At 37.2% G+C, this 26,323-nt stretch overlaps 2 protein-coding genes across 7 annotated transcripts in view; one reads left to right on the forward strand and one right to left on the reverse strand.

The window, feature by feature from the left end:
• Positions 1–26,323, forward strand: part of DPP4 (dipeptidyl peptidase 4) — a 296,755-nt gene that overhangs the window by 216,542 nt on the left and 53,890 nt on the right. The window lies entirely within an intron of this gene.
• SLC4A10 (solute carrier family 4 member 10) overlaps positions 1–26,323 on the reverse strand; it is a 373,505-nt gene that overhangs the window by 109,379 nt on the left and 237,803 nt on the right. For all 4 annotated transcript variants that reach the window (XM_021004923.2, XM_021004925.2, XM_021004921.2 and 1 more), the window contains exons 5-6: positions 23,288–23,448; positions 7,966–8,154 (exon numbers count right to left, since the gene is read on the reverse strand). In XM_021004923.2, coding sequence (XP_020860582.1) covers positions 7,966–8,154; positions 23,288–23,448 — 350 coding nt within the window. The remainder of the gene's footprint in view (positions 1–7,965; positions 8,155–23,287; positions 23,449–26,323) is intronic.

Here is a 26,323-nt window from a genome sequence, read left to right on the forward strand (position 1 = left end):
AACTCAGCCAATATCACAGAGAACAATAGTTCCTGATAAAGCACATTGTTTTACACAAGCTAGGAATTATTTTTCCCAATGAAATCAAATTCAATTCAACAAATGTTTATTGAGCTCCTACTATATGGAAAGCACTGTGCAAGAAGGGATACTGAAATGAGAAAGCTATAGTCCTTTTTCCTCTAGGAGCTTGCAATCTAGTACAGAAACAAAGACAAGTAAGCAAGGAATTACAGTGTGTAAAACAGAGTATAGCCCTCTCAGTAGGACTTGAGCTTAGGATAGATTTTTTCAGTGTGTTTTTAACAGAGTAGCATTTGCTCAAGTTGCTTTTTAGTCCTTTAGTCTTAACGTACACATGTGTCGGTAATGGCAAATTTCAAACTTTATGAATGGTAACTGTATATACATGGCATATGCATATACATACATAATAAGAGAAGAACATTAAACTGCTCTCCACAGTGGTTATTAATGTTGATTCTCCCATATTTTTCTTCATACAATCTTTACTATGCCCATTAATCATTCGCACATATTTCTCATTTCTTCAAGTGAACCAGTTATTATATTGTCCAAATATACCTGTTACTGAGGCGTCAGATTACCTTTGAAAACATTGAAGTGAACACACACAAAACTGGCAAAAAATGACAAAGGTCATTCATTGACTCTGTGCAAAACCTCTAAAGACTAATCAATAATAAGAGTTAGATGAGTTCATAAATTGTAGAAGTTGGTGCCCTGTCTGGTCACACATAATGCTGTATTCAATATTAACCCTTTAAGTATAGCAATGGAGATGATTTCTCTGAAGTTTTCTCTAAAAAAATCAATAAGGGGTGAAAATAGTTTTAACCAATAATAACAGCTTTTAATATTCTAATTGACAAGTGACCAGGAAATGTTAAAAATGCAAACACTTGAAAAATTTAAAATTATCCATTACTATTTCTTATATATCAGTATACTCATTTTTCTGAACTATTAGACTCAAAGAGAACTGGTTTCTAAATCTATGTAATTTGCAACAATGTCTGAACATTCAATGTGAGACTGTTTTAACTAAAATTTCATATTAACAAAGTGCCTCTTATATTGTACCTGTACAACTTAAATGTGTGCATTTTTCTTGGAGACAAAAGAGACTTTATACCATCATTTACACAGACTGTAGGACCCAAGGAGAAGGAGAAGATACTCATTTGTTCTGAAGGGGCAAACCAGAATGGACATGGTGCAGACCTAGAAGGATCCAAAAGCGTTATGTGTGACCAATGACGATACCATAATGTTTTGAATAAGTCTATACCACAGGTCATTCCGATGCAATTAAAGAATTAAATTCAACAAGCTTTTATTAAATATCTAACATATGCAAGACATTGACAATAACAACAACAACAACAACAAAAAACCCCAAAACAAAACAGCAAACAGTTCCTGCCCTTGAGGACCTTACATTTTGTAGGTATAATACAGAATCAGTAGTAAAAGAGGGCAAAGGAGGTGTCAGACTTTATCTTAGAATATTTGAGAAGAAAGTGACCACTAAGAGCTGAGGATCTCAGGGTGGGCTTCATGGAGAAGGTTACACTTGAGTTGGGTCTTATAAGATAATAAGGAAATATAAGAGGTGGTGTTAGAACAAAGTGCATTCCAGGTATGAGGGATGACTTCTCTGAGCAATTGCAGAGGCAATCTTAAAACATGGTCTTACATGAAATAACTTCTACAATATATGAACTCATATAAATCTAACATTTGTAAAAGTCTCTTCTTCCTCAACATAAGGATATGTGTTTTAAAAACAGTCAAAAATTTGTTTAAAATGAGTCTAAATAACTCTTAGTTGGTCTATTTGACTAAATACCAACCATTAGAAGAATAATAAATGGCCCAAGCGAATTGCATATGTTTTCATTACTTCACATATGTGTGCAGTAGGAGACTAGTATGAAGACATGGATGTACATTACTATTGACCTGGAGCCCAAGCTGGATAGGTTTTACACTACCTCAGAAACCTTCAACGAGCATTTAGAGTACCCAAAGGGTAGGAGATGAGGGAAGTACAAAGATGAGATGAGCCTGTTAGAGACAGACACAAGACAGAGCAAAATAAAGAAATATAAAGATGAATGACAAAGTTACATACATGTACAATATACATCTACTCATGGGAACAGGAGATGTGGAGAAAGAAAGAGTAAATATTCAAAAAATGTTGATTAGGTGAGCTATATTTCAATAATATGAAAAGGATGCAAGTAACACATCTGAGAGAGAGATTAGCAAGCCTGTGAATAACTAATGAAATACAAGAAACAAACCACTAAACACATCACACTAAATAGAGGCCAAAATCCAGCTTTGCTCTATAATCAGAGAAAGACTAAGTGGCCTACTTCAACTAAGTCAATAGATCCTAAAAACAAACATGCTTTTATTTGTTCACTGGCTTTGCTCTGAGGCATTGCCAGCCATGTCACCTGAATCTTCATTCAACAGGGTTTTGCTGTTATGTGTGCTGGATTAATTCTGTCAACTGCTTACATTTTTAAAACAAATTTTTCCCCTTAGAATTTCTCCTTTGAATTCCTAAGAATTATTATTCTAGCTTCTCCCCTGCCCACCAACAGGCAAAGCCAGATTAGGGGATCACTTTTTCTATTACTTTTTGACATCCATGATGAGTTTAAGAAACCAGGAAAGAGTACAAATATTTGAATGTAGAAAAACATTTTAAGTCTGACAGTAAAACAAAGTATAGTATGTGTAAGGCTCTACAATGACAAGATAGCTTTCCACAAGTCACTTCAATCAGTCTCATTACTTTATGCATTATTCTACATGGTGGAAGCCTGAGCGAACCTAGAGCAGTCCATTCAAATTTTCTTCAGCAATCAACTGCTGCCCTGAACATTGTTTCTTTAATTGTGGTCTAGAGCCTCTGAGGTCTTCCATGGTTCATGCTGGACCCTAACATGTGGCACCACTGTGGATTAAGAGTAGGGATGAGAAAAAATACTGAAGGGAAATAAACTGAGAATTAGTAAAGAAAGTGGAGCACAGTGAAATTACTACGACAGCAAAAATTATAGGGGCCAGATCAGGAAAAGAGGGAACAAAGTATTCTGTCCCAGGATGATCAGTGTAATAGAGTTCTCATCCTAACTACTCATGTCTTTCAATATGCAATGTGCTAATGTACATAGATTTGTTTTCTAGGTCATCTGTGACAAGAAGCCTGGATATAATGTCAAAGATTTATTTTTAGCTAGATCCTCTTGGCTTCAAAAGAATAATTCAAGTACTCTCAATACATTTATTTTGAGCACTTTTCACCAGCACCCTTTCCAGGGCTCTAAAGTCAAAGTCGATATTATTTTTCTATCATTTTTTTTTCTGTTATTATGCCAAATGTAACTGTCACTTTTTATTGGAACATGAGAATCAGGCGTCTAATTCTCACAGTTTTGATGCTTAATGAAAAGTGAAAGTTAAACACAGCATGGTGGCATTAAAAATGCATGGTAAATCCATAGCACTCTGACATCTTAGCCCTGTAGAGAATGTGCAGAAAACAAAAGAAAATTGTATAAAGCTTAAAGCAAATGGATTAGAAGTTGAGATTCACTACCATAAGTTGCTAAAAATATAAAACTGAAAAGCATAAACTTAGGGTGGGGGAAGCACTCCCTATCCCCCCATCCTTAGAGTCCAGTCCACAGGATGGGAACCCAGAAAAAGGATGCCTTAGGGGAAATTTACATTTGAATGAAGGTTTTCTAATGGTTAGCATGTTCAGAGAAGGCAAGTAGCTGGAGGAAGGAGAAATACCATTCTATATGTCTCCCTTGGCCTCCTTTATAGTAATACCAGTTGGCTTTTGGGAGAATTAAAACTGATTCTTTTCAGAAATTGATGAACATCTAGTATGAGGTAAAGGCCTCTACCCACACTCTTAGGGGGTGGGGAACTGGGATAGGTCTTAGTGTTTTTAAGAATCTTCAGCTTGGAGGATTTCTTCCCTATAATTTGGAGAGAAAAATAAGTCAACCATTTTGCTTGAAACATTCTATCATCAATTTTTTAAAATACTGATTTGATACTAGGAAAAAGATGTTATTTTCATCCTTTGAAATTGACTTCAATGATATACATTGTTGAATATACCACTCTTTACACTTCTACTGCAGTCTACACCTATATCTATATCTGCAGGAAAGAACATTGGGTTTGATATCAGAGCACCTGGGTTCAAATCTTGGTTTTGTCACTTGGTTGTAGCCTTAAGAAAGACATTTGATCTCACTTAGTCTCAGTTTCCTCATCTGTAAAATGAGGGGTTGGACTAAATGGTCTCGGAGATCCCTTCTAACTTTAAATCTGTGATCCAATGAGCTACTGTAGGATGTAATATGAAATGTATAATCAAAGCTACAAAAATCATGTGATTTGTCCTATTATCCATAGTTTGTCGGATTTTAGAGTCTTGAAAACAGATCAAGAACTCTGTTAATAAGGTCTTTTGTACTTCATTGCTTGATGAAAGCTTTATTTTCCCAAATAGTGAAGCTTATGCATATTTTCAGATCCCCACATACATGTATAATTATGCAACGTATGTGGGGGAGCAAAAGAGAACCAAAAAAGGTGTTCCAAGGCTACCCATAGAAAACTTTTCTTACAGCACACTGCAAACAAACCTTAATTGGTTTTATAAATCATATTAGAAATATTGCTGGCTTCTCACTGCCCTAAAGTGTGATTTGCTAAGGAGCTGCATGAACACACATTAAGGCTGGGTGGGTAGAATCATTCTAGAATTATTCTGCCTCAAACTCATAGTGGTTATCTATTTAATCAGAAATAGTTTTACCACTAAAATACATGAAATACATACTGAGACTTCATGTTATAATTATAGCAAGAGTTCCAGTAGTAATAGACTTAGGGCAATATTGACCATTGTGACTCTGTCTACAGATATTAACTGAATAAGTTGGTTTAGGCAATTCAGGTTAAGAAATACAAGCAGATAAAGCATGTTTTTATTTTGTTCATTTATTTATGTATCTACAATCTATAATCTATTCATCCATTTACTTATGTATTCTCTCTCTCTCTCTCTCTCTCTCTCTCTCTCTCTCTCTCTCTCTCTCTTCCTGTCCTCTCTTCCTCTTGTTAGTTAGCAAATGCTATCCTCAGAACAATTAAAGGGACAAACATAATAGGCTTAAATTGTAAGCTCTTTGCCTCTTTGAATGAGCCCCTATGTTACAGTGCAACTTCTAAAGAGAAGTTATGGCACATGATTAAAAAGCTACCACAGAAAGGAAAAAGTTTACCTTTCAGAAAATTATTTTGGACCTTATATAAACCAAACTGAAAAGGGTTAGCTGATTTTTTCATTTTTCTGTCAGTTCCTTTGACATTGTTGTAGACATGATACAACAGTTAAAAGAGATAAAATATCCATTTCTGGTTTCTGAAAGTCATCATTCTAAATAGATACTGGCATTACATGCACAATAAAAATATTCTACTTATAATAAGTTATCCTAAGGTCCTTTAAATATAGAAACTCCAATGTTTTAACATTTGTCAGTGGCCATATGTTTCAGAAAGCAAATTTGCAGTCCATCAGTCTATGAATACCTTATTGGGACATTATGGCAGGGATATGATTTAAATATACAATGTAGTAAAAAAGAAAAAAGAAAGTGAAATATTCTCTAAAATTTACAAATGCATGCTTATATGTCATAATCTACCCATAACACTCCATTTTTAAAATGAAATTTTATTGGTACCTTTTTTTTACATTACCTACATTTTCCACCATATGCTCCCCAGTAATAAATAATGAAAAAAGAAGAAATAAGTTCAGCAAAACTAAGCAACATAGCAAAAAAAAAAAAGTCTGACATTATATGCCATGTTCCACACCCATGGTCACCCATCTCTGTAAAGACATGTGCAGAATGTGCAGAGAAGTGTCTTCTCATTTTGCTTTTTTGGAGTCAAGTTTGGTCATAATAATTTTACAAAACATAGTTTCAATTGTTTTCTTTTTCTTGTTCTTGGTGTTTCCAATTTATATTTTTGCAGTCATAGTATATATCACTTTCCTGATTCTATTTCACTTAGCATCAGTTCATAAAAGTCTATGTTTCTCTGTATTCACCATTACAGAGCAGTAATATTCTAGTACATGAATGTACCACAATTTGCCCAGCCTTGCTGCAATCAATGGGCATTTATGCTATTTCCAGATCTTTCTTTGCTACCACAAAAAGTACTTCTTTAAATATTTTTTGCATACACGAGGTCTTTTTGTCATTGTCCTCCTTGGAGCATATGGCTAACAGTAGACTCTCTGGGGCAAAAGATACAGACATTTTAGTCACTTTCTTCACATAATTCCAGATAATTTTTTAGAGTAGTTGGGACTAATTCACAGAGCCACCAATAATTCATTAGTATGCCTGTCTTTCAGCGGCCCCTCCAACATTTCACAACACTTTTAATGAATTTTATAAATATGCACAGAAAAATCAGTTTCTCTATGCAAAGACAATGCCATGGTTCTCTGGCTTTTTATTTTTTTTAGAGAAGAATGGTGTAGGAGATAGAATACTGGACTAGGATTCAAGAAGACCTGACCTTAAATCCTGCTTTGATACTTAATTATTATGTGACTCTATCAAAGTCATTTACCCTCTCCCAGCTTTAGTTTCTTTATGGGTAAAATGGAGATAATAATATCTGAAATGCCTACCACATGGTGCTGTTGTGAGACTGAAATAAGACCATGTATCTATAGTGTTTTGTAAAAATAACAACCATTACAGTGCTATATCAAATCAATTATTTTAAAATCAAATGGGTATTACTAACTTGACTTGGGCATTGAAGAGAACAGGTCCTAAAGAGTTCAATGACTTAATTAGCTTTATGTATTTGCAAAAATATTTTTCCTGGATATATGTATATGTATCACACGTGGGTAAGAGCAGTAAGAAACATTATGTTTCATATACATATATAAAACAAAATCTGTAAAAAAAAATTTTGTCTCCACACATTTTTTGAAGGAATTTTTAAAGTTCTTAAGAATAGTTCCTCTACTGCCCCTCCAAAAAAGACATACTATCCATAATCCAGTAAGCATGTTTTGGTCTTTCAGTGGAATTTATAGTATGCGTGCCAAGTTAAAAAAGAGTCTGGGGGAGAAAAACAGAAGGAAATGTTAGAGAGATCATTTCCATTCACTCTCACCTTCATTCCATACTCATTACAACTTCATTTTCCTAGGCAGGGCTTTTGAAGAAGATGCATGGCAGTAGCAATCCTAAGCCACTGCTGCACAGTGCACTAATATGGGGAGGAAGAACAGCAAAAGAAAGCAAGGAGACACTGCAGGGCTAGGCTGAAGCAAATCATAAGTGGCATGGTATAATTATTGATAGCTAGAAACCAATGGCAACCACCTATGTTGGTATGCTGTGATCTTGTCATCTCAAAGTAGGCTTCTCTTTCAAAGGAAAAATATTATGCGCCATATGAGCTGCAGTTCTGAATCCACAGGGGAGGGGGGGCGGCGTGAGGCAGTGTGGAATGGACTGTGGGCCCTTCATGAGTCTTTTTAGTTATATGATCTGTAATGTAAATGTTTTGCTTGTAAATGACTTCTAGGAAGTGTGTAACCAATTGGCTTTCCCCACATAGCTTGATAAAGAATGTTATGAAGAAGGAATGAAAATGTATAGCACAAGTTAAGTCAATATGCCCCTAGACTTCAGATTATACCTTATAAGGTTTTCTTCATACAAGCGCTGTGTGCATGAACTATTCGAGACTTTCAGGAAACTCAATCCCTTTTGCTACAGGAAATACAGTACAATATAATTTTTCAAGCAGCAGTCAAAGTTTGGAACACAGAGAGAAGACATTTACCATTCTTATCCATGGAGTTTGGTTCTGACTGCTTCTTGCCAATGTCAGCAAAAGATCGAACAATAGGAATCCTGTTGGTCAGCTTTTTCTGGTTCTGATGGTGATGCTGTTTCATTAGAGCTTCATGGACTCTGTGGCGGACGTCCTCACTAAGCTGCCCAGAGCTTACTTGTTGGTCAAGAACCATGTCTGAAGAGGAGAGACAAGTAACCTTGTGAAAAGCCCACCACCATTCATATCACGTGATTGTAGACTGCATCCTTTGAATCTAAATGAAAATATACAAGTCTTAGCACTCTTATTAAATTAAGAAGGAATTATTTCAAAATTTCCAACTTTATTCGCAGAGATCTGTCTTCCCTTCAAGGAACTATTGAACAATACAGGTCAGACAATTTCCCAATATATGGCATATAAGAAATGTTTAAGTTGCAGACCAATATATGGGATAGAGAACCTGCCTTGAAGGCGAGAATATCTGGATTCAAACCCTGTCTCTAACTCATTCTAGCTGTGTAACCATGGGCAAGTCATTTAACATCTCAGTGTTCCAGGCAATTCTCTAAGAATCCAAGTTACAGACATGCTGTAGATCTGTATCAGTGTCAAGAGATATCCAATTGGGAGTTTCCCACAGTGATGAATCATATACACAAACTCCACCCCAACTCCCTACAAGAAATAGAATTGTTCAATAGTTTTACCAAGCAAAATGGTTCTACCGAGAAAGTTAATTCATATCTCAATCATCCCCAGTAATGGCAAGAAATAAGCTAACAAAAAAAGATGTATATTTGGCTTTGAAGAGTGTTATTGTATGTACACTATAATATGGATGAATCTCATGTTCAATTCACTTTAGACCAAATAACGAAGTCACACTGTGAAAATCTGACTCAAGAGGAACTGGGAAGTTGCCTGGTTATCCCAACGATACAGGGACTAGTCATCTCTCTCTTGCTGATATAAGTTTGTCTTCTCTTAAAACATTCCTGCAGAAATGTTTGGGTTTCAAAGAGCTTCTGGGATGGCAAAACAAATTTAAAAAAAGGTGAGGTGCCAACAAATCTGTGTAATTAAGACATTAATCCTCAGTGTAAATAATGAGTGTCAGAGCCGTCAGCAAAGAAAGTAGTCAGTGGTTTAGACCTAAGAAAAAAGGTTTTCTACAGGCAACTTTAATTTAGATACTTTATTGATAAATGATTTCTAAAATTACTATATTTGGTTCATATTTTGGGGGTATACTAACTTCCTTCTTGGCAGAAGAGTAATTTGATACATTACAGTGTGGTTAATTCAACAAATGGCCTTCATTTAAAAACTCCATTAATTTAATACTAAGTGCCTACTTATTAAGTGCTTACTCTGTGCCAGGCATTATACTAGGCTCTGAGGAGAAAAAGACAAAGGAAATAGTCTGACCTCAAGGAAGTTGCATTGAAATAGGGAGAGAGGAGAAAGGGACCAGGTGATTTAATTGATAGATGGAACTCCTGGATGAAGAAATTGCCTATAGTAATGTAGGTCAGCGCCTTCTCTGCAACTCATAGTCATAGACTCTGTGACATAGTAGTTGCCCAGGGCACTGAGAAATTATGAGAAACAGTCAGGATGTATTAGACTTGAATGTAGCTCTTCTTGGTTCCAAGGCCAACTGCCTATCCACTAGTCATGGCTGCCAGGTGAGATGCAGCTTGTAAATAGATAAATACATACAAGGGGATTTGAGTAAGGAAAGACCATTAGCAATTGGTGGAGAAGATTTTATGGAGGAAATGGTGCCTCAGCTGAGCCTTGAAGAAAAGGATTCTAAAGAAGCTGAGATGAGAAAGGAGTTTATTCTAGGTAGAAAGGATGGCTTGAGAAAATACTCCAAAGTATGAAGGCAAGAGATGGATTGGAGAGAAAGACTTTGAGGGAGATGTTCAACTCCTTGAGAAAGGAAGAAGAGTGAATTGCAGGCAGGTAAATCACAATAAGGATAACTATATCTAGCATTTCTATTGCACTTTAAAGTTTGCAAAGCACCTTACAAATAAATATTATCTCATTTTATCATTGCCACGAACCTGGGAGATAGCTGTGATTACTATCCTCATTTTTGCAGATGAGGAAACTGAGACAGACAAAGGTTAAGTTATTTGCTCAGAGTCATACAGTGTCTAAGGTTGGATTTGAACTCAAGTCTTCCTGACTCCAGGTCTAGCACTTACCTGCTGTCCAACCTAGTTGCAGGATCTGGACCAGATGATATAAATGGAAGGAGGAGTGATGGCAGAGATAAGGTATGGAGGGGGTACGCTTTCTCCTTCTCCCTTTCCATAGTGTCAAGGAAATGAGAGAATAAGCAACCAACAATGGAGAAGATGGCTAGGGATATACCACATTCCAGAGAGAGCCAGGATTCTGTGAATACCAGATGCAGGAAAGAATATGGAAAAGAAGAGACTGAAGATGAAGGGACACATGTCAATGAGATATTCCAGAGGTCACAAAGGGCGGGGAGGAAAAGGACTAGGGAGTGACAGGGCTGGCAAGGTAGAGAAGAGAGTCTCAAGCTAGCAGTAGAAGGCTCTTTTTGTACTGGGAGGCGCAAACTGAATCACTGATATAGGAGAAGCAAGAGCTGCCATAAATGCTAGTTGGTTGGGACCTTTACCTCCAGTGTGCTATGATGATGGTGTTCACATTGTTGTAGTGTTTCCTTGCTAAGCATTGTTGAACTAGAGTTGGTGATGGCAAAGAGTTCAGGGTCGAGATCTAGGACCTCAGGAACTGGACTGAATTCACATGTTACTAGCTCATAAACTACATTTCAAGATGAAAATAATAGGGTGCACTCAGATGATATCCTACATTCAGAGTAGGCATACCAGAGTTCCACAATACAAATTGCAAGTTTTTAAAAAGTTCATCCCAATATTTCATAAACAGGTTGTTTTTAATATTTTAAATTTATATTTTATACTTATTTTGACATGTGTCCTCTGGTGAGTCAAGGAAACAAGATCTCTTCTTTTCTACTTCTGTATCATTTCTCTCCTTGCCAGACCCTTTTGCTTAACAGACTGTCAGTGACTATCCCAGCCCTCTTATCATTTGTGGTGAAGAGGTTTGGGATCCAGAGCCATGATGGAGATAGGTGCTGCTCTGGTTCCCATATTTTTACTCTAGGAGTCCCTGTTATGTAAAGGAAAATTCTCTGGAGTTATTGGGAGACTATGTATGAGGCCTGGCATTCAAGGACCTGATGGTTTCAGTGTTCAATGTGGTATATGAGGCCTTGGTTAGGGTGGTTCTAGGCCTTTGCTTCAAGCTCCAGTCTTTCTCTCTCTAGCCATGGTGTCTGAAGGTTGGGGAAGGCTTGTTCCTTCTAATGATTGACAAAACATAGGAACAAACGATAGGATCAGAAAATTATACATCTCCGACTGTCCCAAATATTTTAAAATTAGCAACATAGTCCCTTTCACCAACGTGCTTTATTTCCATCAGTGTGGAATAAGGTGTGTGTGTGTGTGTGTGTGTGTGTGTGTGTGTGTGTGCATGAACTTTTACCCCTTCTACATTTCTACTACATAAAGCAGTAATTGCTGTTTTGATATTTTATATGGGATGAATATGCTAATGATACATGTTTAAATCTACATTCCACTGTGCATTTCTTCTTCCAGCTTATTGTAGGTGATGATTCCTTTTGCAACTATTTATTATATTAAGCTTGATTTAGTTTTCATGAAAGTTTGTGGTCAATGAGCATATGGGAAAATGTACTAGAATAACCATGCACAAGATTCCATTTAACTCAGGTTACTGAAGTATTCACAGAAGACAGTATTTATTTTGTGAAAATAAGGTAATTTCGTCTATAAAGTGCCAGGCATGATGCTAAGTGTTAGAGATAAGTGATACAGTTCTTGCCCTCAAGGAATTTACACGGTGGGTGGGAAGGCAATACATCTAAATACACATATGTATATGCACACATACATGCATATATGCACACTTGCATATAGGCATGAACGAAATGAATACAAGGTCACTTTAAGGGGGAGAGCCTGGCAGTTGGAGGAATTCGTGTAGAGGGTGGCATTTAAGCTGAGTTTTGGAGGAAACAAGTTGGAGGGGAAGAGTAAGTATACTCCAGCCATGAGTGACAGCTAGTGTGTAGTTGCATAGGCAGTTGGATTATGATGTGACAGAAACATCCAATGATACAGAGTTCAAATGAGGCTCCAATGTAGTTAATAACTTTGATACATGTTTGCAGCTAGTGGTACTGTGGATAGCATACTGAGCCTGGAGTCAGGAAGACCTGAGTTTAAATCCAGCCTCAGACACTTCCTAGCTGTGTGACCCTGGGCAAGTCACTTAATCCTATATGCCTCCATTTCCTAATCTGTAGAATGAGCTGGAGAAGGAAATGGCAAACCGCTCCAGTATCTTTGCCAAGAAAGCCCCAAATGGGGTCACGAAGAGTCACACATGACTGAAAAACAACTACACAAAAACTCTGTTACATATTAATGAATTTCCCGCCCCCCCACTCAATTTCTGCTAGAGATAGTTTCAAAGCTTTCTCTTTTCCTCATGCTTAAGCATGAGAAAAACCTGTAAATCTACACTTCCGGTTTCTCAGGGCATCCCTAAAACACCTGTTTTGAAATCTGTTTACCCAAGAGAAGGCAAATATGAATGATGGTTCCTTTATCCATCTGTCTCACACATAAGCACTCATTAAACTCCCAAGGCCACTATGGTAATACTTCACTAAATGCTACTCTAGGGAAATGAGCAAGTTAATTGCCTCATTTAAGTCCTTAACTTACTACCTAGGTATGACTTAAGCACGGGAGAATATCTGACTCATTAATTTCTTACATCACTTTCTTCACCTTTAAATATTATGGTAACAGCCTTGAAGAGTAGGAAAGGATAATGGACCATAATGGCTCTGGGCATGGTCTCAAGTCCTACAAGCTTAGTGTGCCATGATACTTAAAACAATGTACTTTATCCTGCCAAAATACAATGCCAGGTTGTGGGCAGTAAATGAAGAGGTAGGAAGAAAAAGCATAAACAGATCACATGTGCCTTGGAAAACAGATTCAAACTGAAAGATGGTAAGGCTTACAAAGGCGAACAGCAGGGTCTAGAGAAACGAGGAGCATTTGTACAAAAATAGCCCTAGGAATGTCTTCAAAAAAATTAAAAAAAAAACAAAACAAAACCAAGGGATTGCAACAAAAAGGAGTTACATGACTTTTACATCTTGTTTCCTTAAAATGGAAGATCCTGGAAGCCAGGGGCTGTCTCTTGCTATCTTTACAGGTATCTTTGTTTCTTTGCTGGTTGATATGGAAACATCAAAGGAAAAGATATCCCTGCTCTCAGAGGATGCTTTGGGAGGAGAAAAAATAGACTCCATGCTATTGGCAGCCAGTATTAACATTTTTAATCAGGTTTAATTAAATACTGTAAAAGTCAATCTGCCATGGGAATGCTCCTCTTTTTAAAACAAGGAATGTGGAAAAGTTATATTTATTGAAAATGTTATTTTTCCAGGCCCAGGATTCTAGAAGTTAGACCAGAATACAAGTTGCAGAGCATGTAGACATGGGGCTTTACTTGCAAAAAGAATATTCTAAGCAACTAAAGCTGTTTTTTCCTCATTAAAATATATTTATCATTTGTTTTGATGAGTCACAAACTATGATTGATGATCCACACACTGTACTAGCTTTGGTTTGACTTTAATTACTTCTGCTCAATGACAGAATTAGGTTAAAGCAAATACATGGCAACAAAGCTATTGCAGTTATTAATCTTTACCACGCTGAAAAATTTAACTTTAAAGAGATGAGCACAGAATACAAAGTTGGTGGGGACTGTTTGATCATGATTGAAAATGTTAAGCTCTTTCTGGATATGACTGTCTTTGTACCAGAACAAACAAAGCTGGGAAGACAACTTCTGGATTGCCTTGAATTTAGAAAGAGGAAAAAATGACAGTATCACAATATTTTTCTTCCTTTTGACAAGACTTGGGTTCAAATCCCATCTCCAAAACTTACAAATTGTGTGAATATGGAAAAGTCTCTGAACTTCTCTGAATCTCATTTTCTTTATTGTGAAATGGGGAAAATAAAATCTGGAGTACTGATCTTAACAAGCTTGTGTTGTGAGGTTCCAACGGGATGATGTAGGAAAAACATACTGCAAGACTTAAGACACTATAAAAATGTTAGCGATTGTTGTTATTTCCATTTAAGTATGAGCATGTTGGACCTTTGGTCAACAGACAAATTTAAAGTTAAATACACACACACACACACACACACACACACACACACGTACATATACAAATACACACCCCCGTATGTATGTATATATGTGTGTGTATATATGTGTGTGTATATATATATATATATATATACACACACTTATATATTCACAAACATCTATCCATATCTAGAAATACACATTAACATACACAAACCCCTACACTTTTATCCAAAAGGGGCTCCTACTTCAAAGAGCCTAGAAACTGTTGACAAGTTTTCCAGATGCAGCTGTTAGTTTTAGAATCATCACTAAAGGCTACAAAAATCTCTTCCTGTAATTACCAAGTGAGCTGGCGATGCTGACTTGGTGCAGCCCATGTTATTCTGAAAACAGCGTCAGAGATGTCCTATTTCTTATGCTTGAGAAATTTCTAGAAAGAATAATTGCTGCCAATTTTACCCACCAACACCATTTGTGTGTGTGTGTGTGTGTGTGTGTGTGTATGTGTGTGTGTGTGTGTTTCTAAGTATGGGATCTTAATGGTCCTTGCAGAGAGGTGATGAACTCGTGAGAGACATACTTTCTGGACATGGCTAAGGCAGGAATTTGTCTTGCTTTGACTACACATATCTGATACAAGGCTACTCAAGGCTGTCCATTTATTATTCTCTTTTTCTCTTTTCTTTCTGTCTCTCTTCTCTCTTTTTCTTTCTTGTTTTCTCTCCCTCCCTTCTTTCCTCCTTTCTCTCCCTTCCTTCCTTTCCTCCCTTTCTTCCTTCTTCCCTTCTTCCATCCCTTCCTTCTTTCATTCTTTCCTTTCTTCTTTCCTTTTTCTCTTTCTTTTCTTCCTTCTTTCCTTTCTTCCTTCTTTCTTTTCCTCCCCCTTCCTGCCCCTCCCTCCATCACTCCCTCCCTCTCTTCTTTCTTTCCTTCTCTCCCTTCCTTTATCTTTCCCTTTATTCCTTCTCCCCTCCCTCCTTTCCTCCCTCTTTCCTCCCTCCCTTCTTTCCCTCTCCCTCTCTTCCTTCTCCTTTTTCCTCCTTCCTTTCCTCCCTCCTTCCTTTCCTTCCTTCCTTCTTTCCCTCCTTCTTTTCTTCTATAAGAAGGCAGTGGTGGGGAGATAAAACAAGATTTTTGTTCATTAAAAAATTTAGATTTAATTTTTTAAAAAACCTTTCACTTGGGTTATTCTCCCATCTTGTTCACTGACTACACAGAGGAGAAATGAGCCAGGGCTCTAGTCATGGCTGCTTCAGAAGAAGCTACTCATTGTGGGGACAGTCCCTGGTGGAAAGGAACAGTTCCTTGAGACCTCCAATCCTGCTATCTTCAAAAATTGCATAGCTGACATTGAATTAGAAGATGAGCAGCTGGGGATGGTACTGATGACACCTTAGGCAAAAAGACTATGGGAACCATTTGCTTTTCTCTAATCAGGACACTGATATTATCTTCATATGCTTTTTCACTGATAGCCCAGACAATCATAAGAATATTCCTGAGAAATGCATGTAGGAAGTGAAATGCTTTTGTCCCAATGTACTTATGAACATTGTGTAGAATAAGGGGCAGCTAGGTGGCCTAATGGATAGAGCACTGGCCCTGAAGTCAGGAGGACCTGAAAGAAAATCTGGCCTCAGACCAAATACTTGACACTTACTAGCTGTGTGACCCTGGGCAAGTCACTTAACACCAATTGCCTTAAAAAAAAAACCAAAAAAGAAAAAACTGTGTAGAATAGAAAAGACCTGAGGCAAAATGAGTACACCTGAAAAGACCTGCCTAAGAGGAAGCCAGAACCTAGAAAACCAGCAGGTCAGAGGAGAGCTGGGACATGGCATTTGGATCAGTGCTTTTGGCTGCCTGGAGCATTCTGGTAAGATTAAGGAGGGTATCCACACCACTGGACTCCATGATGATAATTCTTGGTCTCTGCTTACCCCGCTGCATGTGTTCTAATTGTGTCCTCCAGCCCTTGAAGATGAAGTTGTCACCTGGAAGGAAAGGGACCATCTTTCATCTTCAGGTGTCCCATCCAAAATAGAACTGTGCTTCTCAAGTTTAAGGGGGCAGGGTGGAGTATTAGAGGGGGTCTTTCTTTCTTGTCCTGCCCTAAGAGCACTTGTCCTTTTTTTACATGATTAATTCTGGAGTACAATTCTTGTACAATGCTTGCCAGTGAATGAGGCTACTTCATCTCCTTACCTCCTCCCTACTTTAGGCAGGGCTGAGGATTATTTCTCATTGTTTTACCCAATGGAAGTATAAATGAATAAAGCTGAGGGGAATTTGAAGGAAAAAAAAAACTTCTGGATTATCAGAAGATCTAATGATAACCCTCTCAGTGATTGCTAATGGAATAAAAAATATATCCTCATTCTCTCAGCTCTTCTTTCAAACTGCTTTGTGGATCATTGAAAACAAAGAAGATAACCCTATTTGGGGTTTTGTTGGCAAAAATACTGGAGTGGTTTGCCATTTCCTTCTCCAACTCATTTTTTAAATAAGGAAACTGATGCAAACAGGGCTAAGTGACTTGCCTAGGGTTCCATAGCTAGTAAACATGTGAGACCAGATTTGAACTCAGGTCTTCCTGACTCCAGGTCTGGCATTCTATTGTGCCACTAGCTAGCCTCAGATTTCTAGCAGGGGGAGGTTAGCAATGAGATGAATTAGAATCATCTCATTATTTATCTTAGGCCAGTTTAATGATGTATGTATGAGCCAGCTTAACCTGGATTGAGCCTGATGTTATGCAGGTATGTGTATATGTATATATATATACACATACATATGTACATACACACAGGGCACATACATATATATGCATGCATATGATACTAAAGTAGCTAGGCAGTGCAGTGGATAGTACTGGGCCTGAAGTCAGGAAAACTCATCTTCCTAAACTCAAATCTGGCCTCAGACACTTGCTAGCTGTGTGACCCTGGGCAAGTCACTGAATCCTGTTTTCCTCAGTTTTCTCACCTGTAAAATGAGCTGGAGAAGGAAATGGCAAACTACTCCAGTATCTCTGGCAAGAAAACCCCAAATGGAGACATGACTGAAATGACTGAACAACAACAACAAATATGATGCTAGCAACAATGGAAGATTGTACTTGTTCTTATGATGTCCGGTGCAATAACCTAAAAACATCAGATCATTTCTGGTACTTAAAGGGATAAAAATGGCCACAGCATAACAAGCTAGACACAGGGAAAGCACCCAGGCTGTCTAAACTATGCCTGGGCAATCATGCTTTTAAAGATGCCAAGTTGTTCCCCAGCGCAAAGACTGATTTTAGAACGCGAGCATTCTCCTGGCAATGCTCTCTCTGGTTGTGAACCTTGGCACTCTGCACCTACAAAGTCAGAATTAAGAAAATGGCTATAAGACTAGCAACATAGGAAAAAATGATTTTAATAACAGTCAACAGAATAGAGGAAAAAACCTTGAGTATCTTGGGGAAGATAATACAAACCACAAATACTCAATAATAGGGAATCCTCTGAAAACCATTCATGAAGGAGACCTGAGGTAGTAATAATCAGGAAAATTATTTGCTGCAATAATTTTCCTGCACCATGTGCTATAATCTGTCAATATGTTTTTATGTGGCATCATACAGATTCCTGCACCCTAAGAATCTTGCACTCATTTTGGGAGAATTTTGGCAACAGGGAGCTACAGACTAATTAGAAATCCAGAAAAGAACCCTGAATGGATTTCAGAGTATGAAGACTTTAATTTATAAGGATGGATTCAGAGACCTTAATTGCTTTAAGCAATGACTTAAAGTTTAATGTTTTACAAATATCCCACAGAGGCATGCCCTTAGTAGAATGGAAGGGAGTAGAGAAAGAAGCATAATGTGCAAAAATATAATTCAGAGGCAAAGTGATTTAAAAAAATGAACAGGATTTTAGGCAGATTACTACTGGAAGAAAACATCCTAAGGGAAGCAATGGAAATCATATCTTTTTTTGAAAATTTGGAGTTTAGGCAAAATTGTGAAAGATGCTTCATAGGGTGAATTCTTCAGAAGCTGGAAAAGAAGGTTATACAAAATCTATCTCACTAATTTTAAGTTGGGCAGGGAGAGGAAATTAATCATGTATCAAAAGCGAGATATTTCAAGGTTAAACAGTTTGACAGACTCTCTTTTTCACTACTCACTAAAATATGAGCATATCCATTCAACACCACCAGCATCCTAGACATTGTCACCTTAGGGGGCTGGGCTGTACAGTTGTACTTCCAGTACTCCCAGTGGACTTGTCCAAATTCTAAATGAACTATTTTCTTAGTCAGGAAGTAGTTTAGCACTATCCTTACTGTTTCATGCATTCACTTCAAACTATGCTGTATATTAACTATGGACTTCTTCCAGGCTCTAGTTATTTTAAAAAATCATCTTTCTATGTACTCTTGGTGAAACACAGGGGAGGAAATCTCCTGAACTACCGGGTTGGAAAATGTTGCAGCTCAAGGTATTTCTCCACACTTACTTTTCTTTCCCCACTAATTCATTGTTCATTAGCTCTAATTATGAAATGTACAACCTAGGAGACTAGGTGAGCAGGTTTTTAAATGGCCAAAGTAGCAGATATTTTCAAGTTATTCTAATTTTTTCTCTCACTACTCTAACCCCACCTCCCCACCCGCTGGGGAAAAAAAGGAACCAAGAAACTGAAAAAAGGATATACCATTTATCTAATAATGTTCGTTTTTTAAATGTTACAACATGATCTCGCTGTCTTTTCCTTTTGCATCTTATCAGTGTATTTTTAAACTTTCTCGAATAAAAATGTAGCTGAAGATTTTGCCATTAACAGAATATTGAGAAAAATTGTGTATTATTATTTAAGCATACATTTTAAGCATTTTAAAAATCTATCCAACTAAATTCCTCATCAGACTATTTTCATTTTCTTAATAGCAGAGCTTAAAGGCAATGTCTTCTGCAACCCTCATTCTATTCTGTTAACAAATTTCATTTATTATTCCATTTTTGCTTTGCCAAAACCCACTTCAATGTGTTTATGACCAAAATATATTTGTCTTCCCTACTTCTATGCACATGATAGTAGACAAAGGTATTCTTGGGATAGTTCCCTAAAGTAGAGAGGCAGATTGGCACCATAACTCCCCAAAGGGTAATCATGATGAGACTCTGACCCCAAAGCTTTAGAATAAAGTAACTGCCACGAACTCTAAATGCAGCCCTAAGTATTAGATAGTTGAACACATTACAACTGCATTTATTGACTTCCTTTGAAATTACCATGTTTCCCACAAAGCTGTGAGGGAAAGCTGACTTCAGGGCTGGCAGAATCTCGTTCCAAAAAGGTACTAGCAGGGTGAAATGATGAACTGAATGTAATACCATGATATTTAATGAAGACAGAAGTACAGTACTGGACTCAAGTTTGAAAAACCAACTCCACACATAAAAGATGGAGCAAATATTGATAGCTATTTATATGAAGAAAGAATTGGGAATCCCAATGATGTTCAAACTCAATATGTCAGCAGTGTGACCTAACAAGGAAAAAAAAAACTAATGTGATTTTGGACTATGTTAACAGAAGTAAAATATTTAAAATCAGAATGGTGGTAGTCTCACTGTACTTTTTGCTGCACTAAATGAGTCTAGATCATTGTGTACAACATTTTAGAAAGCACACTGACAAACTAGAACCCACTCCAGAGGAAGGCAACTAGGATGTTTTCAGGCCTACCTGAAGGAACTTAGGATGTTTGACCTGGAAAGACACAGAACTTTTGTCTTCGAACATCTGAAGGGCTGCCCTGTGGAGGGATTAGACCTAAGTAACTGAGAGTTTACTAAGCTTCTACTACATGTGGTAAAAAAAAAAAAAGACAAAAGCAACAGCTCCTGCCCTCAACATTCTAGTTTTGAGTAAGATACATATTCTCAGGGGAGAGAAGAACACTGGGGAAACTGCTCAGATAGGATGCAACATCTGAGCTAAGTAAGCTTTGAAGGAAGGTAGGGACTTGAAAAGGCAAAAACAAAAAAGGAAAATGTTCTAGGCATGACAGAGGTGGGAGATGGCATGTAATGAGGAGGGTTAGTGAATGGGTTATTCTGTCTGGAATGTATGTGAGTGAGGGGGATTAATGTGAAAAAAATTGGAAAAGTATTCTGGAGCTAGATTAAAAAGGGCTTTAAATACCAATGAAAAGTGTTTCTATTTTATCCTGGAAGCTACTGTGGACCTTCTAGAGCAGGGGAATGACATGGTCAAAAATATCTGCTTTAGGACTATTAATTTGGCAGCAACTAATTTAACTATTAATTGGAGGGCAGAATGGAATGGGGAGACCTGGAGGCAGGAAGAGCATTAAGAAGCTATAGTCCAGGGGAGGATTAGAAATAAGAGTTGTTGTGTTATGATTCAGCAGAAGGTAACTTATATATGTGATGTGTAGACTTAGCAAATAATTCTATTTGGGAGGAAAGGGAGGATAAAGAGTTGAGAATGACAATGAGGTTGGAAACTTTTGGGGACTGGAAGGCTGATGATGTCTTTGACAGAAATAGGGAAGTTAAGAAAAGAGACAGGTTTAGGGGGAATATACTATTATTTAGGGGGAAGATGCTGAGTTACATTTTGGACACGTTGAATTTGAATTGCCTACCAAAAATCTAGGTAGAGATATCCAGAGGTGACTCTGGCCTGGAAAAGGAGAGAGATGAAGATTTTTGTGCTAATCTATAAAGAGCTGATAATTGAAACTAAGGGAGCTGATAAAATCACTGAGAGAAAGCAGAAGATGTGAGACAGAGTCCTGTTGTACTGCTGTATTTACAGAGCAAGGCAAGGATGATGGTTCTGAAAAGGAAACCGAGGAGTAGTCTTACAGGTAGGAGAACAAGAAGAGTGAAGCTAAGTGAAGACAGCAAGTAGGAAAAGGGAGTGGTAAACAGCTTCCACAACAAAATTCAGTATTTCTAAAACAGAACTAATTATCTTTCCCACTTAACCATTCCCCTCTTCATACCTTCCCAGTTTCTATGGAGGACACTATGACCCTTTCAATAACCTGAGTTTGCAACCATGGAATTACTCTTGCCTCATCCTCCATATTCACCTAGCCAACTCTTGTCTGTTTTGCCTCCACAGAATGCCTTGTATCCGAGCCTATTTCAATAGTCTTTTATTTAACATCTCTCCTCTAGCCTTTCCTCTCTTTAATCCAGCTTCCACACAGCTGCCAAATTGTTATTCCTAAACCAGAGGTTTGACTACATTTCATTCCTGTTCAGGAAGCTGCAGCAGTTCTCTGTTGGTTTTAAGACAAAACACAAACTTCTCTATTTTCCATTTAAAGTCCGTCGCAGTCTCTGGCTCTTTCTTGACTTATTTTATAGTCTGTGTTCCATTCAAACTGACCCACTTATGTTCCCTATACACAACATTCTTCTCTCATTCCTGTGCCTTTTTTACACAAGCTAAGCTGTCCTCCATGCTTATCATATATCTACTCCTCTCTGCCTCATAAAATCCATAGCTTCTCTAAAAGATCATGCAACCTTTTATATGAAGGTCCTCCTCCATCCTTTCCCTCATTTCCGTTCCATCAAACTAGTGCTCTCTATTCCCCAGAAATTACTTTTTATTAATTTGCATAGATTTGCATTTACTTAACTGTATTCATGATGTTTCTCCCCTTATATAACTTCCTTAGGGGCAAACACTATTTTGGCTTTGTCTCTGCCTCCCTAACACCTAGCACGGTACCTGTCATATGGTTGGTGCTTAATAAATTCTAGATGCATTAATGAATAAATTGCGCAAAGGTCAAGAAGCATAATTGGGGGGAAAAGGCCATTCAGTTTAGCAAATGAAGACATTGTTAACTTTGGAGAGTAGTTTTATGCTTTAGGAAGGCCTAGATTTAATGTCTTCTGAGATTTCTGTCATCTAAAATTCTATAGTGCTAGATTTATGCAAAAAAAAAAAACCCATCAGTTTTAGTTAGAGATTTTCATATCCTCTAAGTACAATGTCTTTTTAAAAAAATTGTTTGGAAGTTTTCACTTGGTTCCAAATAGTTTTATTTCATTTATTTCATATATAGGGAAAATAATATTAATATTTTAAGCAAATTTTCTTCAATTCTAAGACAGCAAAATAACAAGTATGAAATTATTAGCAGAAATAATACATGAAGCAGCATGAAGAATTAGTGGAAAGATCACTTGGGAGTCAGGAGACCTGAAGTGTAATCTCAACTCCGCTACATAGTTTCTTCATCTTTATGGCCCTTACCTTAGTTTCCTCATTTGTCAAATGAGTGGCTACACTAGATGATCTCTAAGGTCACTTTCAGATCTACTGTTCTATTAATCATTCAGTATACGTACATTTCCTAAATGCTTAGTAAGTGCCAGGAACTGTGCTAAGCTCTAGAGATACAAAGCAAGGCAAAATCACAGTCCTTGCTCTTATGGAGCTCATATTACAAAGGAGAAGACAAAATGAAAATAGGTACATACAAGACATATACAGTGTAAATGAAATCTAAGAACAAAGATGAGGAAGGTGCCTGGGAAAGACCTCCTAAAGAAGCTGGGAGCAGATCTGAGTATGAAAGGAAACCTGGAAAAGCTAGAAGTGAGAGGTGAGGAGGGAGAGTATTCCAAGCATGGGAAGTCACCATTGCAAAGGCACAGAGTCAAGAAATGAAATGTCATTTGTGAGGATTGTATTTTCAAAAAAGGTTTGATTCTAGAAAACTTAGAGGATCAGAAAAACATTAAGATCAAGAGAGTTTGGTTTCCATTGATTAGGAAGACTGTAAAAACTATATTAAAAAGGAAAAGAAGTTGGCACTAGTAGTTTAGAAGAAAACAAAGACATGTATTGAATGAAATAATGGTTTTCTAAAAATGTTGTCCCAAAATAATAATGGTTACATTAAAATGAAGTTTATTCAGTAGAGTCAGTTAGGATGCTTTGTGGATATTAATAATTTCTGCTGGATGGAGGGGAACAATCTATACCTGCAATTTCCTCGAGAGTGTTAGCCCGCATGTCCAGCAGCACGGTGCCATTCAGGATACAGCTTCTCAATTCGAACAAACTATGCAGGGACAGAGTTGCTACATACGGCTTGCTCCATCTTTCTCCTCCATCTTCTACATCTTCTTCAAACTTCAACCACCTAAATCGACAAAAAGCAGTTTGAAAACACTTGCAAGCATAACGTAATAGTTTACTGCACTCAAAAAAGAACATTGTTAAGAAATGTGTGGATTCAGTTTACTTTGAATTCAAGTCAACGAGCATTTATAGAGTGCTTATTATGGGGCAAGGCCCCGAAGCAGGTGCTCTGGAGGCAAAATCAAAGAAGAAAAATAGTGCCTATTCTCAAGCAGCTTATATGCTAGAGGTGAGAACGCATTGTATAAGTGAAAATAATGTCAGGGGATGGAGAGTACTAACTACCCTTTTCTTTTTAAATAGTATTTTTTCTAATTATATGAAAAGACAATTTTTAACATTCATTTTCACAAAATTTTGATACCCAAATTTTTCTTCCTCCCTCCCTCCCTGCCCTCCTCTCTTCCTGAAACAGCAAGCAATTAGATATGGGTTATATATGTGGAATCATGTAAAATATATTTCTATCTTAGTCATATTGTGGAAGAAGAAACAGACCAAAAGGGAAAAAACCGCAAAAAATAAAGTGAGAATAGTATGCTTCGTTCTGCATTCCGAGTCCATCAGTTCTGTCTCTGGGTGTGGATAGCATTTTCCATCAGGAGTCCTTTGGAATTGTCTTAGATCATTGTATTGTTGAGGGGAATGCAGTTGATCATCACACAGTGCTGCTGTTACTATGTACAATGTTCTAGTTCTGCTCACTTCATTTTGCATTAGTTCATGTAAGTCTTTTCTGAAATCCACCTGTTCATCATTTCTTATAGCGCAATAGTATTCCATAACATTCATATACCTCAGCTTGTTCAACCATTCTCCAATTGATAGGTGCCCCCTCAATTTCCAATTATTTTTTGTCACCACAGGAAGAGCTGCTATAAATATTTTTGTGTAACTACTCCTTTCTAGTCTAGAAGCTCCATGAGGGCAGGGGCTCAGGCTTTACTAGGTGTGGGGAACCTGCATCCACGAGGCCACATGTGGCCCTCTAGGTCCTCAAGTGTGGCCCTTCGACTGAATCTAAACTTCACAGAACAAATCCCTTTTAATAAAAGGATTTTTCTGTAAAGCTTGGACTTAGTCAAAAGGCTACCGCACCCAAGGATCTAGAAGGGTACATGTGGCCTCAAGTTTGCAGGTTCCCCACCCCTGAAAGCTTTGCACTATGCCCTACTCCCTGTCCTCCAATAGGATTCTGTCAGAACTTAAAGTTGAGTTAAGGGATATGGCTAGAGTAACAGTTAAGTGTCAGGCTCAGGTTTTGAGTTTAGTACTCTAGAAATGACAAATTTCCTGGTGCTTTCATAAAGTGTAGAATAAGCTACCTATGTGATTTCTCTTTTTTTTTTCATTTGACAAAGATTGATTTTATCAGTCAATAAACATTTATTAAGCATCCATTATGTTCCAGGCACTGTGCTAAATGCTGGGGATACAAAAAGAGGAAAAGACGGTCCCTGCCCTCAAGGAGATCTCAGTCTAATGGGGGGAGACAACAAGCAAACAAAATGTATATGAACAAGCTACATAATGGATAAATAAGAAAAAGAAGAGATTAGAATTAAGAATTAGTCATTAAGACTACAACTAAGTTGAGATTTTGTCATCGATACTTAGAAGTTCAAAGTAAAACTAATATAAATTGGTAACAAATTTATATATTGTATAACCCTGAAGAAACAGACTTTGTGTAATAAATTAATAAAAGGCACCAGCAGAGACCTATTGTTAGTATACTTCTAAATCAAGGGATTTAGAGACAGCTTGAACTAGTTCATGAGAGCCAATTGTTTTATTTTCAGGGTGTGCTTTTATACCATAGAAACTGGAAAATTCTAAAAGTAGTACTTAGTACAGAGTAGGTGTATAATAAATATTTATTGATTATTGATTGATTGATTATTGTTTTGCTAATTGTCTAGATGAGAAAGTAATAGAGAAAATGTTAATTACTCAGATTAAACTTAAAAGTGTGATGTACATACATTTTTTCTAATTTTGCATAAATTATTTCACTGATCCTCACAACCTAGCAAAGAATGTTCTATAGCTATATTTGTCCCCATTTTGTAGATGACTTGCTTGTGGTCGTAGCCAGTAAGTGTCAAAAATATGTCAAAAGTCAGTTTTCCTAACTCCAAACCTGACCCTCTAGATTTTTGCCAGCACATTGATGATTTTAATTCCCAGAAAAGATAGTAACTACTGCAGATAACCATAATGACGATAATAGCTGACATCTTTATAGCATTTTAAGGTTTGCAAAGCAGTTTACATACATTGGTTTTAACTTGTGTTGAAGATGCACCATTTAAAAAAAATCAAATACTCATCTTAATTTTTCCCATGAAATCATTTAAAAACTGGTAGAAAGCTAAACTAAAATTCTTGACAGTATAACAACAAATATGGTATTTCCCTCACACAGACTTCAACAGATTTTAATAGGTGGTGATGTGAGTGTACGTGCACGCACGCACTCTTATGTGTGTACTCATGCTCACATACATGAAAGTAAGGGTCCAGTCAAGGGATTTCAGTTTAATTCAACAAGCAAGTACCTAAGTGCTTACTATGTATAAAGCACTGTGCTAGGTGTAGGCATCTAAATGCAAAAATAAAGCCATCTCTGCCCTCAATGAGGTTAAGGACTTTTAACGTATGGAAAAGGGGACAATGCAAGGACGTGTACAAAGACGGCAGGACAAGGATAGAAATGTTGAGTAGTTCCATTTTACTGAAACATAGGGCTCATGAAAAGGAGCAGAGTTAAATAAGCCTGTAAAAGTAAGTTTGAGCCAGATTTCTGAGGCCTTTGAATATCAGCATTAAAAGTTTAAGCTTAATCCAGGAGGACATTCTTTAGATCAGTACTT

The sequence above is a fragment of the Phascolarctos cinereus genome, unplaced genomic scaffold (genome assembly GCF_003287225.1).
Source record: "Phascolarctos cinereus isolate Bilbo 61053 unplaced genomic scaffold, phaCin_HiC Scaffold_726;HRSCAF=1367, whole genome shotgun sequence".
NCBI classification, from domain to species: Eukaryota; Metazoa; Chordata; class Mammalia; order Diprotodontia; family Phascolarctidae; genus Phascolarctos; species Phascolarctos cinereus.